The sequence below is a fragment of the Jaculus jaculus genome, chromosome 6, assembly GCF_020740685.1.
Source record: "Jaculus jaculus isolate mJacJac1 chromosome 6, mJacJac1.mat.Y.cur, whole genome shotgun sequence".
Taxonomy (NCBI): domain Eukaryota; kingdom Metazoa; phylum Chordata; class Mammalia; order Rodentia; family Dipodidae; genus Jaculus; species Jaculus jaculus.
Window position 1 is genome coordinate 27159519 of NC_059107.1, and position 15388 is coordinate 27174906.

Sequence of the window (15388 nt, forward strand, 5' to 3'; positions counted from 1 at the left end):
TTTTTTTTGGGGGGGGGTATTTACTTTTTTTTCTTTTTGAGATAGAGTCTCCAGACTGCCTTTGAATTTACAATCCTCCTACCTCCGCTTCCTGAGTGCTGGGACTAAAGACGTGCTCCACCACGCCCAGCTTAATAGCAACATGTTCAAACAGGGCGGTTTAGAGGCCCGAGGGCCGCGTAGAAGAGACGAGATTAGAGCTGCGAACTCATTTCTCTCCGGGGGAATACTTCACATCTCAATCTGTTTAAGACTTAGTCGCCATCTTCCAGGGTGGGCTGCGAAGGAGGCTCCGTGGCGAGAGGCCTGCACTCCGCAGCAGGAGAAGACGTGGAAGGGATGGAGACTGGGAGCGCGCCATCAGGGGCAAGCACGCCTGCGCTCAGGCGACCGCGGCAGAGGGGTGGGGCCGGGATTCTAGCGCGCATGCTCAGTGTGAGCCCGCCAAGCACCTGGAGAAGCTAAGCAGTGAGGTAGTAAGGCGTGGGGTCGTAACGCGCTTGCGCAGTTCTGGGATCGTGCGGGGTTGCGGGGGTTCCCGGCCGACTCCGCGGAGGCTCAACTCGGAAGCTCTCGCGAGATCTGCGACGGCTATATATCCGTGCGGAGAGCCCGCGTCCTTTCCCTGGTGTGATTCCGTCCTACGCGTCTAGTGTGAGGCGCCGTAGTTAGTTGTCTCCGTCCGTCTCCTCACACCCCCCCCAAGTGCGTGCCACCCCCCATGGAAGATTCGATGGACATGGACATGAGCCCGCTGAGGCCTCAGAACTACCTTTTCGGTAATGGCTTCGTGGAGGGTTTCCGCAGGGCCTAGAGGCTTGTGTGTGTGTGGTTGGGGGCGGGGAGGCGGGACTCCGGGTGAGGCCTGGAGCTGTGCAGAGAGCGAGGAGTAAGACTCGGGGAGAAGACGCCGGAAGCCGGGGAGCCGCACGACGGGAGCCTGGAGGGTCCAACCGTTGCGGGCCCCTGGGGCGTGAGCGGCTGGCGCGCGCGGCCTACAGGGCCTCAGGTGATTGGGAAGGGGGCGACTTGCCGGTCTCATCACTGCCTACGCTGAGAGCCCGAGCTCCGCCATCATTACTCCTTTTCTCCTTTTTAGGTGTGTTGGAAGTTTGGGTTCTGATTATTAGTTGCTATTTACTAACGCACGGCCCCGGCTGTCTGGGTGGCGAGGCGAGAGGCCCGGGTTCCGGGGATGGCGTGCTTCTCCACGGCGGCTCGGCCGGGGCGGGGGAGGGGAGGCCTGGCCCCGCTCGCCGCAGGGAGGGGGACCGCGGTCGCCGGGAGCACGTGGTTGCCACGTGGTAGGTGGATGGGGAGGGGGCAGTGTGGGCTCTCCATCCGGGTCTCACTGCTGGGGTCCTGTCACCCCATGAGCTCAGTGGGGGGGTGTCCTATGGCGGGAAATGATGAGGGAAGTGGCAGGATTTTGGAGGTCTTTGTTTTCAAGTGCGCACATCTGTGATGGCGGAGGCTTTATCGAGGCCTGCCTTGTGCCCCTGCGGGACGTGGAGTGGAGTCGGTCCCACATGGCAGCTCACCCTGCTCGTGGCACCCACCAAAGATGAACCTAGAGCCCTGGCCCCTGAGCTGGTGCTGTCCTTTATTTAATAGGACCGGTATGCAAGACCCCCTTGGGCCCCCATGGTGAGGTTCAGTCACACCTGGAGTGTCAACGTGGAGCGCTCTCCGCTACGCCACACGCAGCAGACTAAAGAGTGCAAAGTGGCCCCACGTTTTTATCTTGCGGAGATTTGATTGAGCAATACCAAGTAGCAGTTAAATGGTATCATTAAATGAATCACTTGGTTATTGTGAACATATTTAAGACCGGTTTTCCGCTTCTGGGATAGTGCATACACTTCACTTAATGTGAAGACGACTTTGCACTTAAGAATTTGGGGTACAGTTTATGTAAAGAATGTCTTGCGAAACCTTTATATTGGAAACATCCCCAACAACAATTCTGAATTTCTGCTTTGGATCATTCACATGTGTACCTTATATCTTGCAGTGATAAGTTGTCCATATTGGTGGTGTGCAACCATTGAGTATTCGCTTTCCTTGAGAATTTAGGTAGATTCAGCTTTACAAATACATTTTATTAAAGAATGGGCGCTACAGGGTCTCTGGCAACTGCAAATGGAAGCGTGTAGGCTATTTTAAGAGAGAGTGAGGAAAGAAATGAGTTAGAAAAAGTGGAAATCAGTCTCTTACGGGTGTTAGTTGGTTAGGGAATTACTTTTAAGAATTCAGGGAGAGCTTTCTGACTTGTCCTCTTGGGTAACTTGTGAGAAACTAGTTCACAAGTTAATTACTTAGGTTTTGATGTTACTTTTCTCCTTGGTAGAATTTTTCTTTTTTTATTTACAGGTTGTGAACTAAAGGCTGACAAAGATTATCACTTTAAGGTGGATAATGATGAAAATGAGCACCAGTTATCATTAAGAACGGTACTTAACATTAATATTACTTAACCTTGATTTCAGCCATTTAGTTGCTATACATTTGATTGAAGGCTTTGCTTCAACTTCCTTGACTGTTAAGATAATATTGCTAGGAGTGGGTATTGCATATGCCTCATTTGTGTATACTAGTGACCAAGAACTGGCTATCTTTGCTATCTTCTGTAGTACCAAGCCCAGCCAGTACTGTGTATTGTTTTCATCAGTTTTATTAAAAAATTTTTTTCTAGGGTAGTGATAATCTTTATTAAGCCACAGTGACTGGCCTGCTACTCAGCCTTGTAGTGGTTGCCATGTTTCTTAGGTGATCATAGTGTGTGTGCATTGTATTGTGAACAATCAGTTGTGTATTAGTGGTGGTGGTGAAAGGCTTATACTTTCAATGCATAACATGTTGAGGAATGATGATAAAATAGCTGGAATTAGATTTTTTGTTTTGTTCACAGGTCAGTTTAGGGGCTGGGGCAAAAGATGAACTGCACATCGTTGAGGCAGAGGCAATGAATTATGAAGGCAGTCCAATTAAAGTAACACTGGCAACTTTGAAAATGTCTGTACAACCAACGGTAAGGACACTGGGCATTTTGTGTTTTATGTCACTTGGCAGGTGTCATAACACAAAGGAGATAAAAGGGATGTTATGTTTGATTTTTAGTTTCAGCAGTGAAAACATCAGTCTGTCACTGAAATTGCATTGATCAATTCTTGATTATATATTTTGTGCTGCATCTATACACAAATGTTGATTTGGATGTATATAGCCTGGCCTATGATGCCCTTTTTTGAGGTAGGGTCTTGGGTTGGCCTTGAAGTCAGTGATCCTTGTATCCCCTGAGTGCTGGGATTAAAGGCGTGTACCACCATGCCTGGGCTGTCACATGGTTGAAAACTTTGTAATTTTCATATGTGTAAATAATACATTTCGGAAATAATCCTCATTACTTTGGGCCTCCCTGGCCCTTTCATTCCCCCCCCCCCCCCCCCCAGGTAGGATCTCACTCTAGCTCAGGCTGACCTGGAATTCACTATATAGTCTCAGGGTGGCCTTGAATACATGGTGATCCTTCTGCCTCCATAGTGCTGGGTATAAAGGTGTCCATTCTCTATTTAACTAGCCCTTTTTTCCTAACTAGTCTCTCTTCCCCTAAGTTTTTTTTTTTTTTTTTTTTTTTTGCTCAGCCATGATGGCATGTTGATGTTGGTGTGTGGGTAACATGCTGTTGTGAGGTCATGTACTCAATGACCACTTCATGTCTGTAGGAGTTTCCAAAGCACTTAACCTCATTCTTTGTGGCTCCTAACCTTCTTTCAGTACCCCCTTAACGCTGTGTTCCCTGAGCCTTGGAGGGTGTCATAGAGAATGTCTCACTCAGTGCTGAGCACACAACTGTCTTATTCTCAGCACTTTTGGCAAGGTTTGTGTCTCTTTAGTAGTTGCCACCATCTCAGGAAGCTTCTCTGACCAAAAGTGAGTGTAGAACTAATTATATATGTAGGAAATAAGTGTGTGGGCATAGCACACCTATTCAGCCAAACAACAGTAATATTTCTGCTAGGACCTATGACCTTCCCAGCCATCATAATAGCTTTTCACTAAAATTCTCCCCATGGAGCAGATCTCAGATCCAGTCAGTAATTGACCACTTCCATAACAGATATGCCACTGTTGTATCTGGCTGACCAATCACATTTTCTTTATGATTAATGATTTAAAATTTCTCACTTTTAGGTTTCTCTTGGGGGCTTTGAAATTACACCACCTGTGGTCTTAAGGTTGAAGTGTGGTTCAGGGCCTGTGCATATTAGTGGACAGCACTTAGTAGGTATGTTATTTTTATGCTATATCTTTACTGTGCTGCTTAGTTCCTAATCAGAACTTCATTTACTTTAGTTCTGTCTTGAAATAATGTTCCAGAGAATCCTGTAATTTCTATTGAGAAAGGCCTGGTTTTATGCCCCTGCCCCTTGGGTTTTTGTGCTAGGCTAGGCTGGCCTTGAACTTCTGACAGTCCTAACTCAGCCTTCCGAGTTTGGAATTAAAGGCAAGCACACCACACTCAGCCATGTTTTGCTTTTAAGACGTAGCAGTAGGTGCTTACATGGGAGATGGCTCAGTGGTTAAAAGGTGCTTGCTTGCAAGCTTGCCAGCCTAGGGTTTCATTTCCCAGCTACCCTAAAGCTGGGTAGATATTCCTTTGTAGCCTTGAAACTGACACAGGCACACAGATAAGCTAGCAGTGAGCATTAGCTCAAAACCCTTAAGATTTTTTTCTGGTCCTCATTTGCTGTTTTTAAAACTGTTTTTTAGTGCTTGGTTTTTCTGAGTTTTGGAGGTAGGGTTTTAACTCTGTGTAGCCCAGGCTAACATGGAATTGATTATGTAGTTGTACTTACCTGGAACACACAGTGATCTTCCTGTCTGAGCCTCTCAAGTGCCTCATCATGCCCAGCTCCTAACTACAAGTTTTGTTTGTTTTTTCGAGGTAGGGTCTCACTGTAGCTCAGGCTGACCTGGACTCTTGGCTATCCTACCTCTGCCTCCTGACTGCTGGGATTAAAGGCGTGTGCCACAACGCCTGGCTAAGTATTTTTTTTCTTTGAGATACTGTCTCACTCTGGTCCAGGCTGACCTGGAGTTCACTATGTAGTCACAGGATTAAAAGTGTGCACCATCACGCCTGGCTCCTCTTTAAAATTTGACCTCTAGACACATGTGCCAGCTTGTGCATCTGGCTTTACTGGGGTACTGGGGAAATAGAACCTGAGTCCTTAGGCTTTGTAGACAAGTACCTTAATTGCTTAGTCATCTCTCTAGCTTCCCCCCCGCGCCCCATTTTTTTTTTTTTTTGACGTAAAGTTTCATTCTTGGCCTGGAATTGACTGTAGTTTCAGGGTGACCTCTAGTACTCAACAATCTTACCTCTGCCTCCTGAGAGCTAGGATTAAAGGTGTGTACCACCAAGCCCAGTTTGTTAGAAGTTTTGTAATGTCCAATTTTATTTCAGTTGTGGAGGAAGATGCAGAATCAGAAGATGAAGAGGAGGAGGATGTAAAACTCTTAAGTATGTCTGGAAAGCGATCTGCACCTGGAGGTGGTAACAAAGTTCCACAGGTAAAGATGAGAATTTTTTTGGAGGGGGGTTTGAGGTAGGATCTCAATCTGGCCCAGGTTGACCTGGAATTAACTATGTAGTCTCAGGGTGGCCTGAAACTCAGCAGTGATCCTTTTAAACCTCTGCCCTCCCAACTGCTGGGATTAAAGGCATGCACCACCACGATCGGCCTAAGATGTAAAAGTTTTAACTGGATTGTTTTCTAGCCTTAACTTGGTGAATAAGAATCAGCTCTTCATAAGTATATTTTTCTTTCAAGAAAAAAGTAAAACTTGCTGCTGATGAAGATGATGATGAGGATGAAGATGATGATGAGGATGATGAAGAGTAAGTAGTATATAGAAAGTTGATAATGCACATATGAAAGAATGCTCCTTATGTTGCATAGTTGATAATGTGTCATAGAATATGGGTGTACCAGGGCCTTTTGTCCTTGTACCACATTGTGGATCTGGGTGGGTGTGGGAAAGTGCACTTGAACCTTCAGGTTTGGAGTCCAGCATCCCTAACCATTGAACTATCTGCCCCCTCCCCCCTTTAAATTTGTTAAAGGGATATTAAGGGCTGGAGAGATGGTTCAGCAGTTACAGTGGTTGCCTGCAAAGCTTAACAGCTCAGGGTCAGTTCCCCTGAATACACATAAGCCAGATGCACAAAACAGTGCATGCATCTGGAATTCACCCTGGCACACCCATTCTCTTTTCTCTGCTTGCAAATAGAAATATTTTTAAAGAGGCCATTAAAAAATTTTTAGTGACAGAAATTTACTTGTACATCAGATTTATAAAATGCTTTAGTATTTGAATATCACTACTTTAAGAATAACTAAGCCAGGCGTGGAGGCGCATGCCTTTAATCCCAGCACTTGGGAGGCAGAGGTAGGAGGAACACCATGAGTTCGAGACCACCCTGAGACTATATAGTGAATTCCAGGTCAGCCTGAGCTAGAGTGAGACCCTACCTCATAAAACCAAAAAATAAAATAAAATAAAATAATAAAAGAGTACTTAACCATTGATGAGTGAACATACCCAAGAAGAAATAGAAACAATTATGCTTAGATTGACTTCTATCAAGTTATTATATAGGTTTGTAGATGTCTACTATGTTGAAAACTTAAAGCTGTCACAAGAAAGCTTTGGAATTGGACTTGTATCCTAATTCTTTTGGGCTTTGAAGGGTCTAGTCAAGGCTGGCCTCATGAGTACTGGGACTAATGGGATGCACTGATACTTTGCATAGCCCTCTTGTGTTTTGAATTTTTTGGTTTTTCAAGGTGTGATCTCGCTCTAGTCCAGGCTGACCTGGAATTCACTATGTATTCTCAGGGTGGCCTCGTACTCATGTGATCCTCCTACCTCTACCTCCCAAGTGCTGGGATTAAAGGCATGCGCCTCCACGCCTGGCTATGTTTTTCTTTTTTTCTTTTCCTTTTTTTTTTTTTTTTTTTGAGGTAGGGTCTCTAGCCCAGGTATACCTGGAATTCACTGTGCAGTCTCAGGGTAGCCTTAAACTCACAGCCTCTGCCTCCCAAGTGCTGGGATTAAAGGCGTGCACCATCACGACCAACACTTTTTTTTTTATGCCCACTCATTTTTTTCTCTTTCTGACGCATTTCCTCTTAGTAGTAAATAAAAATAAAAACAGGGCTGGAGAGATGGCTTACAGTTAAGGTGCTTGCCTACAAAGCAAGATGAACAAGGGACACATGCATCTGAAGTTCCTTTGCAGTGGCTAAAAACCCTGGTGTGTCCATTCATGCTCTCATAAATGAATAAAAAATAAACCTGAGGAACACTATGCTCTTGAGGGAATAAGTGAGTGTATTATGTGGATCCAGATGATAATCTCTATGCAGTCTGGCAGCTTTATGCTTAATGGCACTTACATATTTAGGAAGAGCCAATGTTTATTCTTGTTTCTTAGGTATACAATTAGAATTGGTGGGTCATGGTAATAAGTGCAGATCAAACTTTTTGAAGAACTTGCCAAGTGGTTTTGCAAAGTAGCTGAGGAATTTAATATTTTTATCAGTCATCTATAGTTGTGACTTGTCTACATATTAACTTTTTGCATTTTTTGGATTCTCCTGGAGACTAATGATAATGCTAATGTCAATTTTGTGCATCTGAGTGGCAGAGATTCTTGTGTTTTATGGAAGCAAATGACTATTTTTATACTATTGTGTGGGTCCCTTTTATTGTTTGAAGTTGGGTCTCACTCTGACCTGGAATTCACTAAGTAGTCTCAGGGTGGCCTTCAACTTAAAGGTGACCCTCCTACCTCAGCCTTCCAGGTGCTGGGATTAAAAGCATGCACCACTGTGCCTGGCCTGTCATTACTTACTGTTTAGAGAGTATGAGAGGAAAGAGAAACTTTAGTTTTTTTTTTTTAATTTTTTTATTTATTTGAGAGCGGCAGACACAGAGAGAAAGACAGGGAGAGAGAGAATGGGCGCGCCAGGGCTTCCAACCTCTGCAAACGAACTCCAGACGCGTGCGCCCCCTTGTGCATCTGGCTAACGTGGGACCTGGGGAACCAAGTCTCGAACCGGGGTCCTTAGGCTTCAGGCAAGGGCTTAACTGCTAAGCCATCTCTCCAGCCCAAGAAACTTTAGTTTTGATATGATTGCTTTCAGTGCGTAAGTTTCTAAGAATTTCAGTTTAGTGTGTGACTTAGAATACATTATGTCAAAACATAAAGGATATCTTGGGTTAAAGCTAATACTGCCTTGTATGTACATAAACTTGTTTTATAGCCATTCATCTTACTTAACCCTTTACCTCTTGGCTATTGTGAATAATGCTTCAGTGAATACATGTGATGAATCTCATAGCTCCTGTAATAATTTACGTGCTCTGAATGTCTTGGTTTACAGTGATGATGATGATGATTTTGATGATGATGAAGCTGAAGAAAAAGCTCCAGTGAAGAAAGTGAGTACACAACAAGCCATAAAATTGTTAAAAAATAGTGAACAAGGTGGGTGTGGCAACACACACTTTTATTCCCAGCACTCTGAGGCCGAGGTAGGAGGATCATTGGGTTCAAAGCCAGTCTTAGGGTGATCTTCCTACCCCTGGCTTCCGAGTGCTGGGTTTGGAAGATGTGCCGTCATGAAGGCTACCTTTTTTCATAATGATTTTGGGGCAGTTTATGTTGCCAAGAGGGTTACTGATTTTAAGTTAATCTCTAATTACAGTCTATACGAGATATTCCAGCCAAAAATGCACAAAAATCAAACCAAAATGGGAAAGACTCAAAACCCTCAACACCAAGATCAAAAGTAAGTGGCATGCACTTAAAATTAGACTTTATGGAAATAGTAGAAATTTGGGCAATTCTGGAAGAACTTTGTTTGAAATTTGGCATTTGGATAAACCTGTCATTGGTGTTATAGAAAGATTAGGTGTTTGTGTCCAGTGGCTCTAACTACACACTGTAGATGCAAGAATGTCAACATGGTACTTGGGAGAAGGCTCAAGGAATTTTTTAATATGACATACTTTTTACTATAAAGAAAAATACCTTATTAAAGGTATTAGCATAAAGCACATGAGTAATGCCCGAGGAGTATATTGTGCTTTAGGATAGGCCTCATGCATTGAGTTGCCTTAACTTTCTTGCTTCATCTACAGAATTTGAAAGTGTTTATTTGCAAGCAAAGAGAAGGGGGAGAGAGAATGGGTGTGCCAGGGCCTCTAGCCACTACAAACAAATCCTAGAAGCATGTGCCATTCAATGCATCTGGCTTATATGCATAGTAGGTCTTTAAGATTTGCAAGCAAGTGCCTTAACTGCTAATCCATCCCTCCAGATCCATCTTGCTTCATTTTTGTAGCCCTTTGGGTCTTATTTTTCTTGTTTTGGTTTATAGTTTTTGGAAGTAGGGTCTTACTCTATCCCAGGCTGATCCTGGAATTCACTATGTAGTCTCAGGTTGGCCTTGGCCTCTGGCGTGCTGGGATTATAAAGGTGTGTACCACCATGCCCAACTGAATGTGAACTTAAAATACCAATTTTATCTGGGTTTAAGGTGTCTGTGTGGGAGGGAGAAGTATAGGTCTTTCAGGAGCTCTCACCACTGCATCTGGCTTTTGCCTGGGTGCTAGGGAATTAGGCTTTCTAGCAAACACCTTCAACCACTGAGCTATCTCTCTGTTACCTTGACTTTGTTAATGAATCCAGGCAGTGATGGCTATTCAGAACTATACTCTGTTAAGACCTTTTCAAACTGACCTTTTCCCCAGGGTCAAGAAGCCTTCAAAAAACAGGAAAAAACTCCTAAAACACCAAAAGGACCTAGTTCTGTTGAAGACATTAAAGCAAAAATGCAAGCAAGTATAGAAAAGGTGAGTAAGTTTACCCTTGGTTGGTTTTTTTCCTTTGCTGTAAATTGTACTTAGGGGGTGAGGAAATGGACTTGTACACCTTTTGCATATCATTCTTTGACACGGGAATCCCTCATTGTCCTGGAACTTGCAAGGGAACTGCACTGGCCAGCAATCTTTGGGGATCCATTTGGCCTGTGCTGCCATAGCACTGGCATCACACAGGCCACTATGCCTAATTTTTAAATATTTTTACATGGGAATGGGAGTTCAAAGTTTTAGCTTCATGCTTGCAAGGCAAGCACATTGAAGGCTAAGTCAGTCATCCATTCGGTTCCACTGCTAATCACTTAACCATTTTTATGTTTTGTTTTGTTTTTTCCACAAAAATGGATTGTAAAAGTATGTTAATTTATAATCACTTTTTTAATATAGTAATAAATCTTATCCATTAAATACAAAGTATTGTAAGATAGATTGACAACATCACTGAAAAGTAGCCTGTGGCTGTACTACAGAACCAGTAGAGGGCGAGAGTTAGTAAAATTGGAAACAGCTGGAAAAGACCTGAGATTTTTTTTTTTTCCCCGCTAGTATATTCTCAATGATTAAGCATTTTCCTTCAAATTGAATCATTTATTTGCCCTTTACACAAGGTATTCCTAATCTACCTGTGGTTATACCTTGAATTTGTTTAACTAATGTGTGCTTGGTGAACTTTGGACTTGAGTATAAAATGGAATGATCACTTTGTGTCTTAATTAAAGATTTCCTGAACTGTGATTAAGATCCCAGTTAGTGAGATGTGGAGGTGGAAAAAATGCCAACACTTCTCCATGTGTTCTGTAGGCACTATATATATGACCTCACGTCTGCAATGAATGGATTTGGGAAGAAATCACATTTAGTGCTGTTTGCTTGAGCAAGGCAAAGGAGATTTATTGAGAAATGGATGGAAACATCCTAAAATTTATCATGACAAGCATACTGATTTGAGCTGGCATCCAAAGGGAAAAGTAGCGGGGGCTAATGAAGGAAGGTCTTTTTAAAATTTATTTTGAGAAAGGTAGAAAAAATGGGCACACCAGGACCTCTAGCCACTGCTAATTAATGCAAGTAGCATGCACCCCCTTGTGCATTTGGCTTTTACATAGGTCCTGGGGAATTGAACCTGGGTCCGTCAGCTTCGCAGGCAAACACTGTAACCACTAAGACATCTCTCCAGCCCTGTGAAGGTCTTAATAACCATCTGCCCAGACTGTATATTTACTTTATTTGCAGTGTAACCCTTCCTGGTATCACTGATTTTTTTTTAATCCCTTGAATACAATGGTAAAACAATACTTCCCCCCCCCCCCAATTTTAATGTGGTTGTATCTCCTTGGTTTAATTGCAGGCACATTGAACAGTCCTGGGCACTACTGGTAAATAAAGCCCAAAGATGGGGAAAGAGGAAAAGGAGAAACAAATCTAGTCCAAACTGAGTATCATCAACAATCCAGACTGAAGTCTTCTATTTTAATCTCATTCCCCTTTCCACATTCCCTTGCAGAATGTAGCCTTTTAACAAAAAACATTTTTCTTTGACTCAATGTGATTCAGTGAAGCTTACTGCTTACTCCTACTGTGGATATGCTTCATCTATAACTATGTTTTAATTACCTTTGTATCTGCTTAGCTGCTCAATAAATGCTTGAATGAACCAAATAAGGATGTATGTGACAATATTTTAATTGGACATTACTACAGTGAGGCCTATTTTCCAGGTGATGGAGGCAATCATGTATTTGCATCCAGTGGCTGATTTGGGCAGTTACTTTGACATTTGGAAGCTGAGATGCATAAGACTAAAATTCCATCATGATAGGAATTTTACATTTAGCATACAAAACAACCGTTTTTTAAAATATTTTTTATGTACATGAGAAGCAGTATGGGCACGCCAGGGTCTCCTGCCACTGCAAACTCCAGACACAGGTGCCACTTTATGCCTCTGGCTATAGGTGGATGCTGGGGAATCAAACCCTGGAGTCAAGTTTTGTAAGCAAGTGCCTTTAACTGCTGAGCCATTTATCCAGTCCCAAAATAGTTTTAATAATTTTTAAGGTATTTGCAGCATATTTCATTTAATGGTGGTGACAAAGGATAGGTAGGTATTTATTTTTTGTCTATATGCAATATTTGAAACATGCCAAGTTTTTTCAAAAGGTTGGATTATTTACTGTGATCTAGAGGGGACGCATTTGTTTAGAATTTGGTTTTGCATGGTTGGTAGAGGGCAATGACAAGTGATTCCTAACAATACGGATGGATGGACAGCTAAGTTGACATCTGCATGCTTGTAGAGTCATTAGTGTAGCTTAATCATCTTTAATCATTCTTGGAATGGCTGTTGAAAGAATTGAACCATCAGCAATTGAAAGACCCTAATCCTCATAACACTGCTTACTAGGTCTTTCTAGATCCAAAAGTGATAGTATTTTTAAAATGAAGGGACAAAGAATGAACAGGCCCATGTAACAGTATGTAAATCTTCAAGGAATTTTCTGTTAATATCAAAATTAATACTTGATTGTCCTTAATACTGCTTTTTTAAAAATTTTGTTCAATAGGGTGGTTCTCTTCCCAAAGTGGAAGCCAAGTTCATCAATTACGTGAAGAATTGCTTCCGGATGACTGACCAGGAGGTAACTGAATTTTCGGGGATAAGAGCAAACCCAAAATTTGCATTGAGATTTATTGTGATTGTTTTAGTCTCTTAAATTGTTGGCTACTTTTAAAAGGTTCCTAACCACAGACAGTACTTAAAAGTACATGGAAACTCTTAAAAGAATTTAGTTGGCAGAGACTGAGAAGATAACTTTAGTACATTTTTTCCTTAGCTTTTTATATAGTTGGTAAAAAGCTCAGGCTTACTTTTTGGTAGTGTGCTGGTTAAGGAAATAAGGCTGTGGTTTTCCATTGTTGATACCATTGGCTGCTTAAAGCAGTCTGATACTTGGTTTTTTGGAATTAGTAAAGAGCATTTTCTCCAGATGGGAAGTATTTTGCCAAAAATTTTGGCAAAGTATGTCACTGAATTTAAGTTCAGTACTAATCTTGTCTCTTTTTGTGAGGACTTGTTGATGCTAGGGAATGAGCGTAGGGTCACACATGAACATCTTAGTTATGCTTGGTTGGTGAAGTTATGAAGGAAAAGTTGAGTAGGTCTTTTTTGACAACTTCCATAATTGTAAACAATAAACCATGATAATTGCCCCCTCACTTTCCTCTTCACAACACTGCATAACCCCTCCCTCTCAGTCTTATTTGATGTCCTCTTTTCCTCCTGTGATCTAGTGCGGACACTGATGTGAGATTATGGATGTCTAATCTATTTTGTGTCTGAAAGAGTACAGTGTAAGGAGTCATACCCTTCTTTTGGCTCTTGATTTTTTGAGGTAGGGTCTCTTAACCTTGGTTGACCTGGAATTTACTATGTAGTCTCAGGATTACCTCAAACTCCCAGCCATTTTTCTATCTCTGCCTTCCATGCTGGGACTAGAGACATGCATACCTCCATTCCCTGGCTATGTCTGTTTTTAATGGATCTTATAAATTATAAAAAATTTGGCAATTAATGATTATTCTGCCTTAATATACTAGTTCATAAATGTGTTTTATTAAAAACTAAAAGTATGGTATGAGGTTTGCATTTAAACAATTTTCAGACATCTAATACATGCCCAAAATGATTTAATACAGTTGTAGGTGATACCAAAGAACTGATGGGACTCTTGATTCAAGATAGTTTTTTGGGTGTCGGTTAATCACTTTTTAAGTGGGTGCTGGGAAATTGAAAATTATATTTGCACAGTAAGTGCTCTTAGAAAATGCTTTATACTTAAATCTGATGTGAAGAACACATTTAATAGTTTGTCAAGTTAATCACATCTTCTAATTAAGGGTAGGTGGGGTAAACATGGTGTCATTCAGATATCAGTGCTATCGAAACTTACAGTGAAAGAGGAGGAGGGCCTTTAAGGAGCTGTTGAAATCCAAGTCACCAGCTTAATTAATATAAGGTATTTTTTACTTGTTCTTGGTTTTTTTTGAGGTAGGGTCTCACTCTTAACTCAGGGTGGCCTTGAACTTGTGACAATCCTACCTCTGCCCTCCCCCCGAGTGCTGGGTTTAAAGGCGTGCGGCATCACGCCCAGCTGTATAAGGTATTTTTATTTCAGTGAAACTGATATCTTAACTTGTCAGCTCTGGAAACTGGTAGAGAATGAAAAATGTTGAACTATGAAGAGACGTTTTTTAACCAGTCTTTTCCCTTGTTTTTTCCCCAGGCTATTCAAGATCTCTGGCAGTGGAGGAAATCTCTTTAAGAAAGTAGTTTAAACAGTTCCTTGAAATTTTCCGTCTTCATTTCTGTAACAGTTGATATCTGGCTGTCTTTTTTATAATGCAAAGTGAGAACTTTCTCTACCATGTTTGATAAATGTTGTCCAAGTTCCATTGCCAAGAATGTGTTGTCTAAAATGCCTGTTTAGTTTTTAAAGCTGGACTCCACCCTTTGCTTGGTTTTAAGTATGTATGGAATGTTATGATAGGACATAGTAGTAGTGGTCAGACATGGAAATGGTGGAGAAACAAAAATATCACATGTGAAATAAACCCAGTATTTTAATAAAGTAGTACTGTTTCTATTTACTCATTTAACTGTTTCATACTTTGTCAGAGAGAATAAATGTACATAAATAAAGGTGTCCTCAAATCCTATGAGAAAATTGCTGTTTCCCCCTTTAAATAATTCCTCACCATTCATTAGTATCTAGTGCTGACTTGATAAATGGCTAGCAAATGGAACTATGCAAACTTTTTGTCAACAGACCTTTCTACCTAACCTTGTCTGCCAAAGAGAATTTGTGTAGAGGCTGTCTTGGGTCCTTCACCAAAGTAAAGTGGTGAGTGACATCTCTTCCTGAAGAGAGCTTGTTCACCTAACAGATTAATTTGGTATCATTTTAAAGGCTTTTTTAAAGTTTTTATATTTGAAAAGAGTATGGGAAGCTGCAAAGCTACTTTGTGCATCTGGCTCTACATGGGTGGTACAAATCAAACCTCCAGTGTTGGCACATAATTTTACCACTTAATTAAGGTAAGTTTGCACACTCAGGAATACAGAGCAACTCGGCATTTTCAGAGCTGATAGTTTTTCTAATACTGTGGGGAATATTACAAATGAAATAGTTGAAAATTCTCTCCCATATCATCTTTTCCTGTTGGAGGATCTTGTGAAGGTACTACTGTTGCTAGTAGAAGAAGGTGCTTATTACATAAGAGATTGAGCAGAGCAAGTCATTGGGTCACATCACACATTTTAAATTTGCTTTAAAAAGGTAAGAGAAGATCTTGGTTAAGAATTCCAGAACTATTAGTCTTAGCCACAGAATGGGCCGAAATAGTAAACTCCACTAAGGGAGCGCTCAGCAGA

At 41.7% G+C, this 15388-nt stretch overlaps 1 protein-coding gene across 2 annotated transcripts; it reads left to right on the forward strand.

Moving 5' to 3' along the window:
* Positions 1-567: 567 nt before the first annotated feature.
* On the forward strand, positions 568-14604 carry Npm1 (nucleophosmin 1). Of its 2 annotated transcripts, XM_004664996.3 has the most exons (11): positions 568-779; positions 2374-2453; positions 2912-3031; positions 4195-4288; positions 5471-5577; positions 5838-5905; positions 8457-8514; positions 8781-8864; positions 9829-9930; positions 12522-12596; positions 14241-14604. In XM_004664996.3, the coding sequence occupies exons 1-11, from the start codon at positions 722-724 to the stop codon at positions 14277-14279; spliced, it is 885 nt and encodes a 294-aa protein (XP_004665053.1). In that variant the 5' UTR covers positions 568-721; the 3' UTR covers positions 14280-14604. The 2 variants fall into 2 exon arrangements, with proteins under 2 accessions (XP_004665053.1, XP_004665056.1); XM_004664999.2 differs by lacking the exons at positions 12522-12596; positions 14241-14604 and adding an exon at positions 11306-11616.
* Positions 14605-15388: the final 784 nt, after the last annotated feature.

Bases quoted from the DNA above. Each gene is read 5' to 3' on its own strand.
- Npm1 (XM_004664996.3), top strand. From the start codon at position 722: ATGGAAGATTCGATGGACATGGACATGAGCCCGCTGAGGCCTCAGAAC. The intron at 780-2,373 runs GTAATGGCTTCG...TTTTATTTACAG, and splicing joins GCCTCAGAACTACCTTTTCG to GTTGTGAACTAAAGGCTGAC. The intron at 5,906-8,456 runs GTAAGTAGTATA...CTTGGTTTACAG, and splicing joins GATGATGAGGATGATGAAGA to TGATGATGATGATGATTTTG.